This window comes from Lynx canadensis, chromosome A1 (assembly GCF_007474595.2).
Source record: "Lynx canadensis isolate LIC74 chromosome A1, mLynCan4.pri.v2, whole genome shotgun sequence".
Lineage (NCBI taxonomy): Eukaryota > Metazoa > Chordata > Mammalia > Carnivora > Felidae > Lynx > Lynx canadensis.
This window is the reverse complement of record NC_044303.2, coordinates 195,696,030-195,714,876: the sequence shown is the minus strand read 5'-3', so window position 1 is coordinate 195,714,876 and position 18,847 is coordinate 195,696,030. Positions and strand designations below refer to the sequence as shown.

Genomic DNA, 18,847 nt, shown 5'->3' with positions numbered 1-18,847 from the left:
AGTTGAGCTGTAAACTTATAAGCAGCTCTTTGTATTTTCTTTTCATCTAAAACTTCAGCCTGTTGCTATAATGTTCCTGTGATCCTGGGTGTTTGGCATGTTCTAGCCTTGCCGGCTCTTTGACCATTTTCAGATGCATGTCTTCACCCAAAACATTGAATAGGACAGTAAAAATGTCCAAGTCTGATATACACTAGAGATCTGAAAAAAAAAAACAAAAAAACAAAGAAACCCCAAACCCCACCAGATTCCCCGCCTCCTCGGGGAAGCGCAATGCAGAGGGTGCCATATTTCTGGAAGAGATACACCCCCCAGCGGGAAATAGCAGCCTGTATTCTGACTCACTCACCATGGTTGTCTCAGCAATGGAGCCGAAGCTGTTGATGAAAATGTTGCAGCTCACATTCACCGGGGGACCTGCCAATCAAGAGAGATTGCTGCTTAGCTCCATGGTCAGGAAGAAACCCACAGGATAGGACCCGTTGTTGGGACACTGACTCCAGGGATGGATCCCTCTTGGTGGTGGAGACCCTTGCTTGCCCTCCACCCCACCCCTGAGCAGCTGGGACTCCCAGCTACATTGCTATGCCAGATTCCCTGGTCCCCAAGTGAGCACCAGGTACAGAACACCAGAGGCTGAGCTGAGATGTACTTTCATTAACACAGGATGATTCATCATCCTGCCATATGGTTGAAATCCCTTCCCCAAACCCCATCGGCTGTCTTCTAATTTGTGGCTGAAATGCATTTACGGCTACAACATTTGGAGGCCATCTTGGGAATCGCCAGGAACAGCAAGTTCCTCGCCTTGAACTTATGAACCAAGAATGATTGCCTGAAAGGGCGTTGATGGGAATTACCAGCTGAGGAATCCGGAGGGAACCTCCAGGGAAGTCCATAAGCCTTTGTTAAATACTTGCTAGGCAAGCTTTTGAATTCTACTGAAAAGGATAGGACACAAATGGCGAGATATTTGCTCTTTGGGATCTCATTGTTAGGGGACCTCTGTCCAGTTGAAGCCCAATCTCTTCATTTTATAGTATTAGTTGTAGCAGTTACCATTTACTGAGCATTACAGGGTTCGCTGCTGTGTTAAGAGTGTTACTGATATTGTCTCATTACATCCTCTTGACAACTCCATAAGAAGACACGGTTATTACCTCCATTTTGCAGATGAGGAAACAGAGGCTTAGAGAGGTTATTTGTTCATGACCACACAGCTAGTAAATGGTGGAGCCAGGGTTTGAGTTCAGATTTATCTAATTCCAAAGCTGGTGGCTCGCTATACTTGGAGGAAAGAGGTTTGAGGAAAGGAAGGGGCATGCTTAAGGTTACAGAGTGGCAGAATCCAGGATTTTAAGCGCTGGGCTTCCACATGAGCTGACAAGGGGACCAGTATAAAATAACCAGAGAGGAATGTGAGACTACGGGTTAAGATTGCCATAAGCAATAGGGGTCTAGGTATGAGAGAGGTGCTGGGGAGCAAGTCATTAGGAAAGACTTCAGGAAGGTGATAAACCTTGAGCTGACCTTGAAAATGGTAATACTTGGATGAGAACTCATAATCCTTCACGTGAAGATTGCAATGTGCAATCTGTGAATTTTTTTCAGGTCTGCTTTCTTTTTGATCCCCATGAGGTCCTGTGGGAGCCGGAAAAAATTTATCGTCCCTGCTGTGGAGCAGAGAGTTTTAATAAACTTCCTTGGGTTTATTTAGCCAGCAAGTGGTGGAGCCAGGGGTCAAATCCAAGTTTTCTGATTGTGGAAAGAAGGAAGCAGACAATCCTTGTGTCCTCTGTTACCCCCTCCCTTCTGTCCCTCTTTAAAAAGTAGCCCAAACATTTTGCCCAAACTCAGCCAAAGTTTCCTTCTTTTCAGAAATCTCGGTGTGTAGGAAGGGACTCAGTCTTGTGGTGGGAATCCAGGTTTTCCCTCCAAGGGAGTGCCAGTCTGCCTGGGTTTTCGATAAAGCTCCAATACGCACTGGCTACTTTATTTAGGCATGCCTTTTCCTGTTTCTGGGTAACAATTTCCCCCTCAGTCTGGGACAGTAGCTCTTGACCTGGGTAGACACTCTGAGCTCCTTTGGTTTGGAATTCCTTTAAGGAAGCTCTCCATTTGAATTACAAGGTTACAGGATTTCAGGCCCGGAAGGTTTCTTAAAGGTCACCTAATCAATTCCTTCCCAGCCTGCTGTCTGCAGTAGAATCACCTGGGGAACTGGTTAAACTGCAGATTCCTCAGCCCGACCCCAGACCCAGTGAACCCAAATCCCTGGAGATTAGCCCAGACACTCTTGTTTAACAAGCTAACTTGGGTGATTCCCATGTACAGCCAAGGTTAGGAACCATTGCTATGGTGGCACCAGCTACCCATTCAAGGCTGAGCACTTGAACACTTCCAGTACTGGGGAACTCATTTTGTCTTGAGCAGCCCTTTCCATAGTTGGGTACTTCTGTCTGCTAAAAAATTTCCCTTATGCTGAGAGGAAGCCTGCCTCCTTGTCACTACCACTTCAACGAAGACCCATTAATTTTTTTTTTTTTTTTGGTCCTCATTTAGACTCAGACCGGGCTTTTCTTTTCATTCAGTCTCATACCATTAAGATGCCCCCAAAAGTTACTGCCCATGCCTTGAAATGACACACCCAGAGCCCCCACCCAGGCCCTGCAAGTGTGTGGTGCTGTGACTCCCATACAAATTAGTTCCTGATTTATGTGTGTGAGAGGGTACCAGCCAAAGGGACCCCATGGGGGAGGTGCGGTTCATTGATATAAATCTGAAATTAAATTATCCTTGAGAAAATTACAATCTGGCTGCCTTTGGCAGCAGGATAATATATATATTTCATTAAATATTAAAGTTTAATTTTGCTTTTGTGTATGTGTTTGTATTAGGCTGTGCCCCTGATCCTGGGAGCCATTATCCTACACAGAGTCTTAGAGAAGATACAGAACATCAGAGCTGGAAGGGCCTAGGTCCTACTGGATCATTTTACAGATGCAGGAACAGAGGCCCAGACATGTCAAGTGATTTTCTCTGGGTCACGCTATCGGTCGGTAGTGGGAGGACTGGACTCCGATATTAGTGCTCTGTACTTCCATATAACGCTTTGCATTGCCACGGTGTTCTGCAGACTCAGCCTGCTGTTCCCAGCCACCCCTGCCTTCAGGAGATTCAGGAGCAGGCAAAATTTCTGGTGCTTGAAGGAAACTGCTGAATGATTAATCACTCTGTGCAGTTTTCAAACAATGCAGGCCTCTTCCTCTTGTGTTAGGGTCACAGGGGCCTTATCTACATGGCCTTTTCAGGAGCTCTGCGGTTTGTATGGGGCTGTGGGGAATCTTCTTTGTGCCTGAGTGGGAGTGTGAAGGGACCATGGGGCTCGGGGGCAAGGGACACTTCATGCCAATGTTTCAGCTCTCACCACAAGGGAGAGCAGAGAAACCTTGCCTCCTAGTTCTTGGGAAGGGGAGGTGGGGAGAGGGGTGTTCTCTCTCCTCCCCCAACTTGGAGGAGACTGAAGCGGGGGAGAGACACTGCAGGTTTGGAAAAAGTCTAAGACATTTTCTAGTCCTGTAGATTTGGGGCCCAGATATTCAAAGTAAGGTTCTCAGACTGGGGAGGAGAAGGGCCCTGCTTGATTCAATAATTTTTTTTTTTAATATAATCTATTGTCAAATTGGTTTCCATGCAACACCCAGTGCTCTTCCCAACAGGTGCCCTCCTCAATGCCCATCACCCACTTTCCCCTCCCCGCCCCATCACCCCTCAGTTTGTTCTCAGCTGATTCAATAGTTTTATAGTCTGGGTGAAATTTTACTCCTTAAAAATGTCCATCGATAGGGGCGCCTGGGTGGCTCAGTCGGTTAAGTGGCCGACTTCGGCTCAGGTCATGATCTCGTGGCCCGTGAGTTTGAGCCTGGTGTCGGGCTCTGTGCTGACAGTTCAGAGCCTGGAGCCTGTTTCAGGTTCTGTGTCTCCCTCTCTCTGACCCTCCCCCGTTCATGCTCTGTCTCTCTCTGTCTCAAAAATAAATAAACGCTAAAAAAAATTAAAAAAAAATTAAAAAAAATGTCCATTGATAGGCAAATAAGTAAATAAATGAGTGAATACACAAATAAATTGCTAGCATTAGACAAAGAATTGAGTAAACGTAGCTGAGTTGAAGTCTTGACAGCATCCCTTGGGATGCTCTAAGCCTTAGCAGATATTTTGTTTCATCCATTCATTTTTGAAAGGTTTATCGAGGGCCATCTACGTGCCACGTACAGTGCTATGCATAGAGGAAAGCTAACACCTGTACTCTGGATGCATACACGTCCAACACACGCTTTCCTCCTTAGGAGAGCTAGCCCAGGGCACTCAGGATGGAGTTCCAAGAGAGCCCACCAGGGGGCATGCTGGGCTGGAATTCCCGAACACCACCAGCGGCGACGGAGGCAACCTGGTGGTCAGGTCTGTAATGTATTCGGTTTGGCCAATGGTGTTCCTAAAAGATGTGATTTAGCTGCCAACTTGGACGATTTGACAGCAAACTCCAGCCTCAAGTCTTCTCTTGGAAGGCCCGCTGCCCAGGGCCTGCCTTCCTACCTGGCAGCTACTATTAGGACCTGAGAAATGGCTGCTCTTAGGTGAACTTGTGCTTACTGGTTTTCTTTCCTTCTCCCCATCCTGCTTTACTCATGTGCCATACCTGACCCCCCCTGGGCGTTTGAAATTGTGACCCTGGTGAAGGGCTTGGGCCCAGACCCTGTGGCCATGACCTTGGTCCTGACTTACCTGTCCCTGAGGGAGGCAAGGTCATGCTAAATGATGCTGGAAGGTATGGCCTCAGAGAATGTGCCAGGGGAGCCTCACGGTAAACAGGAGTGGGAGGTGGGCCCCAAATAACCGACCCCACTTGCAGAGCACTGTGAGAAGGGTACTTGGAGAATGGCGAGTGAAGTGAGCAAATATTAGGAAGCTGTTATCAGCTGTCACATCCCTTGTTTGGTCTTGCACTTGAGCCAAAAGGAACAGTGCGGAAGGGCATTTGGAATCAAGAATTGATTAGGAGGCTGGCAGTTGGTCCTCGAAATAAGATTTCAGCAGGGGTACCGGGAGGAAGGCGGGCGTGCACAGGGAGCCCCTTAAGGACCACACCTGCGGAACTCTGTTCAGTAGTTTGAGATGGCCACAACTTCCCAGGGCATCCATGGACAAAGGGAGCTGGTTTCCTCTTGTAACAGACATTAAGATCTCAGAGGACTCTGAGAGTTAAAAGAAGCTTTCCAGATCAGTTTGGTGAGGATTTGTAAATTGCACCCCCATCCCCCAGCGTATCTGGCTTGCAAACATGTTTTGTTTGAATTCACATGTTTTAGGAATCAGGACATTTTGCATAAATCTTGATTTCTGGCTCTTCTTAGACTACTGGATGATCTGGCGACATGGGGCCCTCCCTCATTCCTGCAGGTAATTATGGGCTGGGGCTGGGGCTGGGGAGAGGCCACCCGCTTCAGAGAGGCCTGCACCTCTATTTCTCCAGAATCGCTACAACTCCCTTTGGCCTTACTCTTGGCTCACCTCACTCATTTAAGTAACCTGCCCAGTCCCTGTGGGCATTTGAAATCATGACTCTGAGTTAGACTAGAACGTCTCAAAATTATATAGCAATCCCTGGGAACTTTTAGCAGATGCATTTTAGCTGGAAGTTTCTTCTCTGAAACAAATACAACCAGAGCTGCCTGCGGGGGGAAGCAAGGGTGGGCTTGCTCGCTATGCCCTCTGCTCCTTTTTGGGGCACATGGTGGGAAAAGCCTGAGGGCTCCGTGGAACGTAGTTTATAAAAACCACAGTTCCAGCCAACTCTATCACCGCAGAGATGAGGAAACTGAGGCCCAGGGACAGGAAGAGGCTTATCCAAGTTCAGAGTGTAAGTCTGTGCCTGAAACAAAACGTGAACCCATTTCTCCGCGTTTGTCCATTGTCCATCTTAACCAGAGGGAGCAAACAGGTTTTCACGCACATACTGACTCCTGGAAACCAGGGTACTGTCGAGCTGGATTCTCTGCAGCTTTGTTCAGTCCTGGTGGGGAGAAGACAGAACTGACTAACGATGTCTGCCTCTGGGAGAGGAAGGAGTCGTGGGATTCATACCATGTGTTTACCATCTGCTTATAATACCATGCTGCTTGCTTCTGTAATCTAGGAAAGCAGACCCCTGAGGATCTGGACGGAAAGTTTTCTCTACCTTTGAAGTTGGGCCTGATCCTGGCATCGTATCCAGAGGTTCTCCCCATGAGCTTATCCAGGAAATCCGAGGGTGACATAGGCTTGGGTGCGGAGCGGGCAGCGTCAGCCTCCTTCGAAGCAGCAAGGCTAAGAAGGGAGAGAGAAAAGCAGCGGGTTAATGATGGCCCTGTGATCCTATCCCTGCCTTGCCCAGACCCGAGAACCACCAGAGTGTTCTCAGCCTGGGAAATAGGCAGTGTGGGTCCTTAAAGAGGAAAGATCAGCTTCTGTGGTTTACTCGGCCAGATATCTACCAATGTGGGATCCTGGCAGACAGCTGGGTGTCTGATTGCTGCTGAGAAGCTGCCTTGTCTTCAGGCTGAGGTTTTGAGCAGTCATGGCTGCCGGGCCTCCCTGGGGAGGAGACTGAAGGGTTAACTTCCCACCAGGTCCAGCTCTGTATTTTAGGCCCCTGCATTCTTCTAGGTGTTCCTGGGGAATAGCACCACCAGACAGAATCTCAGAGACCTAATAGTCCAGCCTTTCCCCAGCGTCTCTCTTCAGAGTCAGAGTCACTAATTAAAAAATAATGTTGCCCAAGTCAAATGCATTTGGGAACAGAAATATAATCAGGCATCTGTACCTGGAGTCTTCTCAAGCTTAGAAGCCTATCCGTATGGGACTACCATCTCATGAAACATACACCTTAGAAAATGCTCGGTTGGGAGAATTGAGGCACAGTTACTGGAAGAGATGGACGTAGGTCTCAGAGTAAGTCAGTCTGCCTTGGTGTCTCAAGACTGGGGGATTTAAGATCAGACTGTGGGATGCTGCACAGTGTTTCTGTCCCCACCCCACCCCCATTCCTATGCGACAAAGTGGTTTCAGGTTCTCATTCAAGCCATAGCATGAACTACTGACGTCTGACAACAGTGGCTGCTGTCCCCCTGCCACACGCTCAAAGGTGTACAGATTTCTAGAAAAGTCAAGATTGGAAGCTGAAGGGTTAAAGAACCATCACTTGGGTTGCTTTGGGCAACTGAGCTTTCCTAGTCTTGAAATTACACCAGGAGAGAGCTGGGAGCAAACGCAGCCCTATCGTGTAGTGCTGGGGAGCAGGTACGTTGAGGAGGTGAACGCATAGATGAGCGTGCGCACGCACGTGTGTGTGTGTGTGTGTGTGTGTGTGTGTGTGTGTGTCGTGTAAGATGGGAGCTTCTGTCACCCAGCCAAGTACGACATTGCGTTCCCCAAGGATCTGCACTCAACCTCTCTCGTTCTTCGCCTTGGCTTGTTTCTGATATCACAGTTGTAACGGTTTAAGTGATCACCTCTAATGGATGATTCTCACATCTGTGTCTCCACCTGGCTGCTCCCGGAAGCCCCCTTTCCTCATTTGCAAACACCCGCAGGGCTCGTCTACCTAGCTGTCCTGCCTGTGCAGCAAATTCATCTCCCAACCTCAATGCCACGGCTTCCTCTCTGAACTTGCTCCTCCAGACCACTGCTCCCCGGACGGCACAGGTCCAGAAGCTTCAGGTCCCCATTCTCCAGGTCCAGAATCTTCAGAGCCATCATATCTCCTTGTGCCCTTTTCTCTCACATCCCCTCCCTTATCAGGTTCCGGACCATGTTACCTTGTAATATAGTTACTTGTGTTTGTCTTTGAAGACAGGGAATCATGGTGTTTTCATTTATCGTTTATTTGTTCTTTTAATCCCCTACTGTGTCTACCATGGTGTCTCAAGCATAATTGGTACCTAGGAATTGTACAGTGAATGAATGAATGAATAATATGCTACTTTAATTAATCAAATATTCTGGCTAATAGGGTATTCATAAATATTCATATATGGATTAACAACTTTAAAATCATTAGACTATTATCTCCAGCGATGAAGAATACTGAAAACAATCTGGTATTCCTTTGCAGGTTCAGAGGGTATTTCTGGATTATTTAGACACTCCTATTTAGTAGATCCCCTCATCCATATACTGAAGAACTAGTTTTGATTGACAGGGTGAGGGACAAATGCATTTTACTGGTTTTGTGTGCATGGATGTTTGTGAGTTGTTGTGATGTGGGCAGGTTTCTGGATGTGATGTGTACAAGTGGGGAGATGTGCATGGACGTGTGCGGGGGTTTGGGTGTGATGGAGGTGTCTGTGTATGCACAGTGGATTGTGTTACATGGATATGTGTGTGCAACCAGATGAACACTGATGTTCATGTGACAGTGTGTTAAGCATGGAGTTCGTCTGTGTGGATGTGGGGTATGGGGTGTGAATGTGTCGAATGCTTTAGTGGATGTATAGATGTGGCATGTGTAGTGCATGTATGTGTTTCTGAAATGTGAGAGATAGTACAGAATAGTGCAAGAAAAGAGGAAAGAACGGACGACTGGAATTTATTCTGTCTCATTTATAAGCTGTGTGGCCTTGAGGAAGTTACTGAACCTCTCAGAACCTCAGTCAGTTGCCTCAGGTCACGTTAGTTTTACACAAGGAGTAACTGAGAAGGCACAGCTCAAAAACACCTAGGACAGTTCTTGGAACATAGTGGGCACTCAATATATTGGCTTGCTCTTGCCTTGCTCTATGTGTGTGTGTGTGTGTGTGTGTGTGTGTGTGTGTGTGTGTGTGTGTGTGTTTGAAGCAGTTCAGAGTCAGTCTGGGAGCTTCTTCTGGTCTCAGTGCCGCTTTCAGCCGCACCACAGGCCCCGCGTGGCTGGGAAGTCCTGCCAGATGCCTTCCGTGGCCCTCGGTCAGTACCACAGTCCCAGCCTTTTCTCCGTTCAACACCAGACTCCTGGATGCTCTGTGGCTGTGGTGTGAGCAAAGGGGACCACAGGCGCGCAACTGGTGATTTATGACTTTTCTGCTGCTATAATTCACTTCTAGAACCTCTCTAGGAGTGGTGGTTATGAAGCTTTCATAAGCTCCTGTTCTCTCTCCTGCCCCTCCTCTCAGATAATAAGATTTGGGAACACAGTACTCCCTCCCAGCAGCTACTAGAGCACCAGCCCCCTCTTGGCCCTTAGGCCTCTTTCATAATCCTGAATCCTATTATGCCGTAGAGTGAGAGAATGAATTCGCCCCAAATTATCCCCTACCATTTGCTGGTAGCAAAATGTGCCATTTAATACCCGAATCCTCCCCAAGCTGAAGAGTCTTCTGGTTCTCCTAGCTCCCACGTCTGCCGTACAGCATTTCAGTCTGGCTACCTGGCAAGTGACTCACTAAGAGCCCTGGCATGCGGACCTGAACTTGAGGGCGTGGAGACTCCGAGAGGTTAAGTAACTGGCCCCGGGTCACACAGCACTTTAATGAGAGAAGGGTTTAGAACTCAGATTTTTTTTAAGGGTCGCTTCATCTGAAGTCTACAGTGTATGGGAAAGGCTTATAAATTGGGAGGAGTGCCACGGGTGATGGCTGCCATTACTCCTATTTGTTTTTGAAGCTTGTTACATTCTGTGACATGCAGAAACTTCAAAACACGAGTCTGACTTCCAGCCATTCTGATACCCACAACCGAGGTTGCCACACTGAAAAACGGAGGAGAAACAGTCGTGGATTACCACCATACCATCTGTTTTGTCAAGTGAGTCGCAGCGGAATTCTTTGAAATTTTGAGATTTGTGAGTCCCAGCTTGACCATGTATCATGTACCAGTGGGTTCTTTTGGGTATCAAAAATATGGTTTTTTTGTTTTTTTTTTTTTTGCCTTGTTTCTATACTACCTCTGCTAGTCAGTTACAATGTTTCCTTAAATTGCCTCGCTTCTTTCAAACTTACTCTTTTTAAAAACAGAACTTTATATAGTCACGGCTTACAGATGAAAAAGCAGTATTGTTTGCCATAATAGACGCAACCACCACGGTGAGAACAGTGAAGACAAAACCAAAAGAGAAGTCTAAAATTCTAGCTGCATGCTGTGGCTTACGAACATTCAGAGCCCGAGCTTGCCCCAAGCCTCAGGGAGGACCAGTGAATGTTGGGAAAAGGTTGGAGACGTGTTAACACCTGATTGAGACTTTCTTCTCGAGATAATGAGAAGAACTGAAAGAAAAATTTCTCAACAATAATTCACCCGTATTATGTGTGAACCACCCTCAAGCACCGCCCCCTTTACTTACTGCCCTAGACCCAAATATCCTTAATTCTTTTTCAAATACAAAGTCTCCATTTGAATGTCAAAATAGCCATGGCCCTCCACTTGATAATCAATGGACATTTCGGTCTATATTTAGAAAGCACATTTTGCACAGAATTAGTTCAAGGGCCCCCTATAGTAAATCCACACATCAAGAAGCCCTTGGTGCACCTTTAGAACCACTACCCCTGGTGAACTTGAACCTTTGCTTATAGACTGTGAGCTACTGAACAGAGAAGCTGGGAATGAATCCGAGAAATGAAACATTTGATTGTTAGGATTTGCTGACCCTATAAGAGTATTTGGAAATGATGCAAATTGTTCCAGGGATTTACTGCAATGTAATGCAGTGAATCAGACTCAGTTTAGACAGATTTGATTAATAGTAATTTCAGAAAGACAGTGAGGTCTTCTGGGACCAAGTGTTCTGCCCCTCTCTGAGAAGGCTTTATGGCAAAAGCCACACCGACTGGAAAGAGCGTTAAACTATCACCTTTTAGCCAGGGGATTCGTCATACTGGGAGACTGTGGTACTTAAAGGACCTCAGTTTTGACTCCTAATGAAATGGACCATGGAAAGATCCAGGAGTAGGCGTCCAAGCTGGGAGTCAGGGGGAATGGAGGCAGAGTGACCTGGTGAAGTGGGGGCTCTGTGACCTTCAGGGTGTCACTTCCCTTTGAGGCTTTCAGTTTCCCAAACTATAAAATAAGGGGGTTAGAATAATCTCTAAGAGTCCTTCTGGCCCTAGTGCATCATTTTATTAGCCTGTCATATTCCCTCCCCCCCCCTTTTATACACATCTGGTCTTGGGATCTGCATTTGTCTGGAATCTTTTGGGGGAGCGTGAGTGTGTTTGTGTCTTTGTTCTTCCCAATCCAGTCTCGAGATTTTTCTCCAGTGGAACGATTCATTTTTCAGGGATTTGTTGGAAGAAAGGCCAGATCAATGTTCAGGTTCTCTTCCTCCTGTTGCAACATCAATTGGACATAGGGAATCCATAGGGAGCTGTCAATCTGAATTTCAAATGAGCTGGGGTTGGCAGCCATACTGGGGAGAAACAACTTCAATTTCACCCTGTGAGGCACCACAGCACCAAGAACCATTCTGGGTTAGCAGAGGGAGCCCCCTCGACAGATTCCGTCTCCTTGGTTCAACACGCACAGAGGAGTCGGTCGGGAAGTCACGGGTGGGATAAGGGGAGGAAGGACAAGACGAGGGGCAGAGGACAGCCAAGGGAGAGGTGCTCAGGGCTGGAGGAGAAGTTGCAGGTGCAGCCTGGGAGGGGAGGGGAGTGAAATGGGGAGAGGAGAACGTGCAAGTAAAGGTGTCTGAAGTTCGGCCAGCGCTAGGAGCGAGGGGTTCAGTGAACACAGGGGACAGGCATGCAACCTCACTTAATGCAAGGCGAGGGCTTTCCGAGAGGCTTTGTGGGGAAAGCGGTTTTTACAGTAGAACTTGAAGGCTGGGTGTAGAGTTGGCCTAGAAGAAATATGAGAGGAAGAGTGTTTTGAGTAGAAGGAACAGCATGTATCCAGTCTAGAGGTGAGAGAGGACTTGGAGAACTGAAAGACATTTAGTGTGTGTGAGGGAGGAAATGAGGGGGAGGGAGAGAGAAAGAGAGGGAAGGAGGGAGAGGGAGGGAGAGAGAGAGAGAGAGAGAACAATGATAAGAGGTGAGGAGGTTGGGAATAGTAGGGATTGGACACCCTCGTCTGTGTGCTTACAGGTGGGTTTAAAAGTTTAGGGAAGATTACCATCCCTTAATCCCTTTATAGTAGAAATAATCCATCCTGATTTCTCAGCTGGTTATACTGAACTGCAGCCTGGCCAAGCTTGGGAAACAGGCCCTCCAAAAACATCTCTGAATGAGGGGTGTCCGACTTGGCTTCCAGGCAACTTGTCCTCTGACTTGGGTCAGAATTCTATCTCCTTTTCTTTGGCAGGGAGGTGATCCAATGAGCTGCTGTTTATTCTGTGCAGAAAGCACCTGGTCAACTAGTCAAAAGTTGTTGGAAAGTCTGCTCTGTATTTCCAAGGGCATTTACTTACTACAGGGTTTTGAAGGTCACTGTGGAACAGAGGAAAACAGTAAGGCGAGAGCTGGGGAGCATGGGTATAGTCGTAGTTCCGTCTCTAACCACGTGGTCTTGGGCTAATTCTTTGTCTTACATGGCCCTCAGTTTCTTCATCTGTGAAATGGCAGTTTCGCATTAGATGAGGCACAGCGAACAGTTGTATGTTGAGTACCCACTCCATCCAACTGGTGGTGGCTGCTCAGAGAACAGCTCTGGGGCTTGACCCAGCAGGGAAGGTACAGGATGGGTCATCTGTCTGCCAAGGGACTAGACTGTGGAGTGCTAGGTTGTCTTAGTTTCGCAGGCCCGCTTGCTCTGAAATCCTCCGACCCTTCTGATTAATTGAGCACCCACCATATGTGTAAGGTACTATGGAGGGGTGCAGGTGAACATGTCACTGCCTACAGAAAAAGCACTCCACGTGGGCAGAGTTTGTGTCTGTCTCATTCAGTGCTTGGCATGTGGTAGCAATCAATAATCATTTGTTGATGACTGGCCTTTGCCCTTTTGTTGTTCATTGTTGAGCAGATGGAATAGATTAAGCACATAAACAATTATCGAAGGTGGCCACCCAGCGTAGGTGGCATAATCGGACTGCTGTGGTGGTTCGGAGAAGGAAGGCAGTATTTCGGGGGAGGTGGGGACATGAATCAGAGAATTTTTCTGGGTTTTATGAATTTTAGCCTCTGCACCTTTAGAAAGCTCCAACATTTGCCATTGCCCATGTTGCGCCTGTGGAGGGAAGCCTTCTTCCACCGGTGGGCCCTCCTCGGGATAGGAATGGGGAGAGGTGGTGCGGTTGGCTCTGTGTCCTAGGCTCCTGGGAAGAAATGGGGCTGGCACTTTCTGTCCTTATGGACTGGTCCAGTTTCGTGTCCCTGCCTCTGACATCCGGGAACTTGGGGGTCATTGCACAGCGTGGGTCCTGTCGGTCACCCTCAGCTTTCCTGGCTTGCATCCTTAGGCCAACATCTGGCTTCTCATGGCCAGCTGTGCAATTCCAATTTTATTTGATTGCAGTAAGGGGCTTAGGCTGGCCAGAGAGTGCCTGACATTTTATTACTCTCACTTCATGATCTGCTAAGCACCCCTGGGAACAGAATGTCAGAGTTGGCATGCTCTGAGCCCAGTTCTCCCCAGAGTCTGATGCACAAGACATCCTTCCCCCTTCCTGTCCTACCTCTCACAGCTATACCTGCTTCCTAGGAAAAAAACCAAAAACGAAACCCCTTATCTGGGTGAGAAAGCACATGTATTTGAATATGATTCTCTTGTGCAGTAAGATAAAATCTTGGATCCTTGGAGCTGGAAGGAACATTGAGATTCCATCTGGCTCTTCCCCTGCCCCTAGGGAAGTCGGAATCTCTAGGGATCTTTCATACTCCTTATCCTTGCTTCTGGTCTGTTCCTCTGCATAACCTTCCGTCCACTAACTCTTCTGCTCTATTTTGTGTATCTCCATAATGCAGGCAGCAGCAGGGTCAGGGAAGGAGGCACCTAGCGAGACTGAAGGAGGCACTCACTGTCAGGGCTTTGCCAACCGTGCCCGTGTAGGGGCCCGAGACAGAGCACCTTTTTAACTTTTGTGTCTCGGGAGTCTCACTTGCCTCACCCTAGTCTTTCCTGGTCCCGCTACAGTACAGCATCAGAGAACATCAAACCCGGTCCATCTCGGGTAGGGTTTCCTGTAGGTAATTGAATACATTTACCTGGAGAGGGAGTCTAGACTTCTGACAGCCTCTCATTTGATTTCTAAAAAGCTTTGTTTTTATTTTTCTTGTCTGGTGGCAAGAAACGGTACTGCATGTTTTATCTCATTTTATCCTGCCAACAGCCTGAGAGGTAAGATGTCTGTCCCATTTTACAGAAGAGACAATTAAGGCTAAACTGCGTGGTGATCCAGCTGCAGCGCACCTTGCTGCATTTGCCTAACTTACGTCAGTGTTTTCCTTCCTCTTGCCTCTCTTCTCCTGACTCCCTGTGTCTGTTTTAAGGCTGGAATCACAGCAGCCCTTGGTGCTTTCCGGGTCAAGCTCAACCTTCCGCTCTCTGGCCTTCCTCGTCCTCGGGATAGGGGCAATCAAGGTGTTATGTAGGCAAGACCTTGAAGGAATGTTTTTTTTTTCCCCCGCGTTTCTATCCAGGCTCTTAATAAGTATGATTTCCATGAGCACAGAGCCTGGCATGTGGTCAGGGCCCAGTAGATATTTGTTAAATGGGGGGACCAGCAGCTGGCTTTCCAGGGGGAGCAGAATTTAGCTGTGCAGGTACTGGGCCTCCGTGATGTGACTTGAGTGGTGTAAAAAAGTCCCAAATTCTGGCCCCAAAACCTTTAGTCAGTCCCTAGGGAAAATACTGATGTCTTCTGGGAAAATCCAAGGCAGGAAAATAGGGGAAGAAGCCACTCTTTTTCTTTTGGGAGCATCCCTCCCACGGGGTTGACTCGGGCCAGGGGCCTAGGTCAAACCTACATTCATGCATAAACCTCACATTTCTGCCCACTTAGGTCCCTGATCACAATTCTACAGCTACCATCTCACTTTGCCCTGACTGTTCCTATATGTCTCACTTGGGGAAATTTTCCTAGCCTCTGACCATCAGTGCCATTCTGCTGTCTGGTTCCACGGTGAAAGAATACTTGACTTAAGCCTGTGCGCATCAAGTAGCACCCCCAATCCCCCTGCCCCAACCTGTCCCCCCGAGTTGAGTTGCAGTGTGAGGAATCCAGGGGGATTCCTCAGAGACGTGGATGCTGGAGAACAGGCCTATGGGGGTTGCTGTGCCAGAGTCAAAGCTCTTAGCAGGCCCTGCGTAATCAGCATGCATCCCACGAGCTGGACAGGAGAGCAAATAGCTCTCATTACCTTCGAGGCAGCTTTCTTTTTAATCAGATGAATCTCACTGGAAAAGTCTGTCTTTGCAGAGAATGGAGCTCAGGGCAAAGACATGTAAGAGCTCCCATTCACTCCATGCTTATTATGTGCCGGGTACTTTACGTGTGTTGCTATATTTAACTTCCCAACAGTCCTATGAAGATGACGTCATTACAGATGAGGAAGCTTGGATTTCAGAAACTTAGGCAAGGTTGGATGGCTTATGAGGGACAAGGCCACCAGTCAACTGGCCTGTAAGGCCCGTGGTATTAACCGTTATACTCTGTTGACTCTTCTAAGTGATAGCGATTGCAAAGTCCCTCTGAGGACCTGCTCTGGTTCGTGATTTCGTGATGAAATGTTTGCATGACTCGGAACTACCAGTGGGAATTCCTGGAACTCTGGGAATTGGAAAAGTGTGGGTTGAGAACAGCGTGATGATCGCTGTCACACAAATAATGCTTTCTGTTTACGTGGCACTTCCAAATCCATCACTGAGTTGGCTCCCTGCACCATTCCTGCCACAGCATCTCTGTGTGCAGGTGATGACATTGAGGCTCCACTGAAAGAGGAAGAGACCTGCTCTGGGTCTTGGGTGGCAGAGCCATAACATGACTGGCATCTCCAGATGTGCTTGGGGGCTTCTTGACTATGTGGCCATTCCCAAAAGACAGGAAGGGGACGGGCAAACCCTTCCTGACCATTAAATTCTCTCTCTCTCTCTCAGAATGTTTCTGGCATTAACGTTTTCGTTTTATTTATGTTTTTCATTTCAGTTCACTCCTTTTTAAACTTCTTTTACTTAAAATTTTTTTAATGTTTATTTGTTTTTGAGAGAGAGAGAGAGAGAGAGAGAGAGAGAGAGAGAGAGAGAGAATCTGAAGCAGGCTCCAGGCTCCGAGCTGTCAGCACAGAGCCTGATGTGGGGCTCGAACCCACCAGCTGGGAGATCATAACCTCAGTCAAAGTCAGCTGCTCAACTGACTGAGTCACCCAGACACCCCAAGGCAGATTGTATTTTAAAAATGAATGAACTGAGGCGCCTGGGTGGCTTAGTCGGCTGAGCGTTTGACTTCGGCTCAGGTCATGATCTCACAGTTTGTGAGTTGGAGCCCCACGTCGGGGTCTGTGCTGACAGCTGGGAGCCTGGAGCCTGCTTCGGTTTCTGTTGTCTCCCTCTCTCTCTGTCGGTCCCCCGCTCATGCTTTGTCTCTCTCTCAAAAATAAATACACATAAAAAAAATACAATCTGCCTTTACCAACTTCAGGTGTTGTGTGAATGGCCAAAGGTCCCAGTGCTTCTACAGAAGCTGTGAAAATAAGTTCTTTCCCTTCTCAGGTCAGTCAGCCTTCTTCATTCACCAGGCATTTTGAGGTAATCATCATCTCATTTGAGATAGTATTAATTTATTACTTCATTTATTTACTTATTTATCCCAAATGATTTATGCAGTGCCTACTGTAAACCAGAGATTATACTGGGTGATGAAGCAAAATAGAAATAATCTAATAACAAGAGCTGGCCTGTGTTGAGCAGTTATAAAGTGCCAGGCATTACACCAAGAGCTTTACTTTTGATATTTAGTCCTTAATATAATCCTGTGGGTAGGGGGTCATGACTCCCATTTTACTGGTGAGGAAACTGAGTTTCACAGAGGTTAAGTAACTTCTATAGGTACTTCTGACCTGACATATTTCTCTCTTAACTGTATAGATAGTGAATATGCCATAGCCCTTGCTTTGCATGAACTCCCAAACTAAAAGAGGAAAGCCTACGTGAAGACACGTGCTTGAATATCCGGGGCTATTAGAAACAGCTTATCACTTTTCCCTCCCAAGTCCGTATTAGTTCAAACCTACAGTGGAAAGTAGGTTTGATGAAGCCACAGGAAATGCATCCACAAAAGGGGAGCTATTTATCCCAGACTCAACAGAGGTTTTCATGAGTGGAGGGAGTTTGAAGGTGTGTGGCCCTCAAGCACCTGGGAGACTGATTTCAAAGAAGGATGTTGAGAAAATAAACAACCCTCACTGGGCTCTCAGGGAGAATGACCTCAAATTGTAGAAAGAGCAGCTTGGATTCAAATCTGAAGCTGCCTTTTAATGGACTGAGTGACTGGTTTGAATAAAGAGAGCACTTAAGTGTGAGTTGAGAGGGTTTAGTTGAAGTGGGTATTTGTATGTAAATACAGAGTTTTACAGGAAGCTCCAGGGTTCTGAGACTGCTCTAAATAGCCCTTGTTCATTCCCCACTCCCCCTCCCCCAATCCTCTAAGACAGACAGCTGCAGCTATGCTCAGTGGGGTGGATCATCTTTATCTCACTCAGCAGGTTCCAAAATCTTGGGGAAGAAGAAGGCAAAAGAGTCATAGAATTATGAGATCTGGTCATCTTGGGCATTAAAAAAAAAGACATTTATTTATTGAGCACCTGCTATAAGTTAATGACTGCATCTTGCGGCTCTGCAAAGTCAGTAGGGATGATCATCTCCAACTTAGAGAAGAGGAAACAGACTCAGAGGTTAGCTAAGAATAATAACAATCGCCACCAATGCTTGAACACTTTCTAGGTGCCACGCACAGAGCCAAGAACTTTTCCATACGTGCTTTCTAATTCATCCAGCAACTCTATGAAGTAGGTACTGGTTTCTCCTCCATTTCTCAAATGAGGAAACAGAGGCTTGGCGAGACTAAATAACCTAATCAAGGTGCCTTGATGGCAGAACTGATGCATGACTCTAACTGAGGTGGGATTTGGGCATAAGTTTTGGAGCAGCTGTTCACATGTGCTAAAACAGCTCACTTCACTGGAATATGCACTGTGTTAAGTTCCTGTTCCATTTAGTATAAGCTTCTGTAAGAAATATTCACTGAGGAGAAGTCAGGACAAGATGTGTCTGTGAAGCCTGTGGTGCCCGATGAGACATAAGGAAGGTAGATGGATGATGAGGGAAGGACAAGGTGTCCTTTCTGGTTTTAAGATGAAGGAGGTTTAATGGCAGAAGGAACGTGAGGGTCGCTGCTGAATCTTTCTTTTCCTTCTGGGGTTTCTTTCCATTCTACCCTGCAGGATCTTGCAGCAGGGTCACCTCTTTGTAGCTCATTGGGGGACCCCACAGGGGGCCCAATTCCATTGCTTCCTGCTTCTTGCTGTGTGTCTCAGAGGCAAAGAGAAACAGCTCAGGGAAATGGGGTAAGCTGTGGATGTTGAGTCAGAAATCCTGGGTTTGACTTGTGCCTGTTCCTTTCTTGTGTGATCTTGGGCAAGCCCTTTATCATATTTATTTAAGCATCAGTTTACTCATCCACAGAGTATAGTCACCTTCTGTGCTAAGTTGTATATTTACTATTTGAAGTCACATTGAAGAAAGCACGAGGTACTCCACAAATAGAAACTCACTTCTGGACTGAAACAGGGGCAGGCTCCATGGACTGTGCCATCAATTTCAGGCTCTGCCATTTACTGGCTGAGTGGCCTTGGACAAGTAACTTATCCTGTGTTTGTGTCTGCATCTGTAAAATGGGGGTAAT

General features: G+C 47.1%; 1 protein-coding gene across 2 annotated transcripts in view; it reads right to left on the bottom strand.

Annotated features, from left to right (window-relative positions):
* GLRA1 (glycine receptor alpha 1) overlaps positions 1–18,847 on the bottom strand; it is an 82,020-nt gene that overhangs the window by 42,238 nt on the left and 20,935 nt on the right. For both annotated transcript variants that reach the window (XM_030306643.1, XM_030306652.1), the window contains exons 2-3: positions 6,236–6,363; positions 350–417 (exon numbers count right to left, since the gene is read on the bottom strand). In XM_030306643.1, coding sequence (XP_030162503.1) covers positions 350–417; positions 6,236–6,363 — 196 coding nt within the window. The remainder of the gene's footprint in view (positions 1–349; positions 418–6,235; positions 6,364–18,847) is intronic.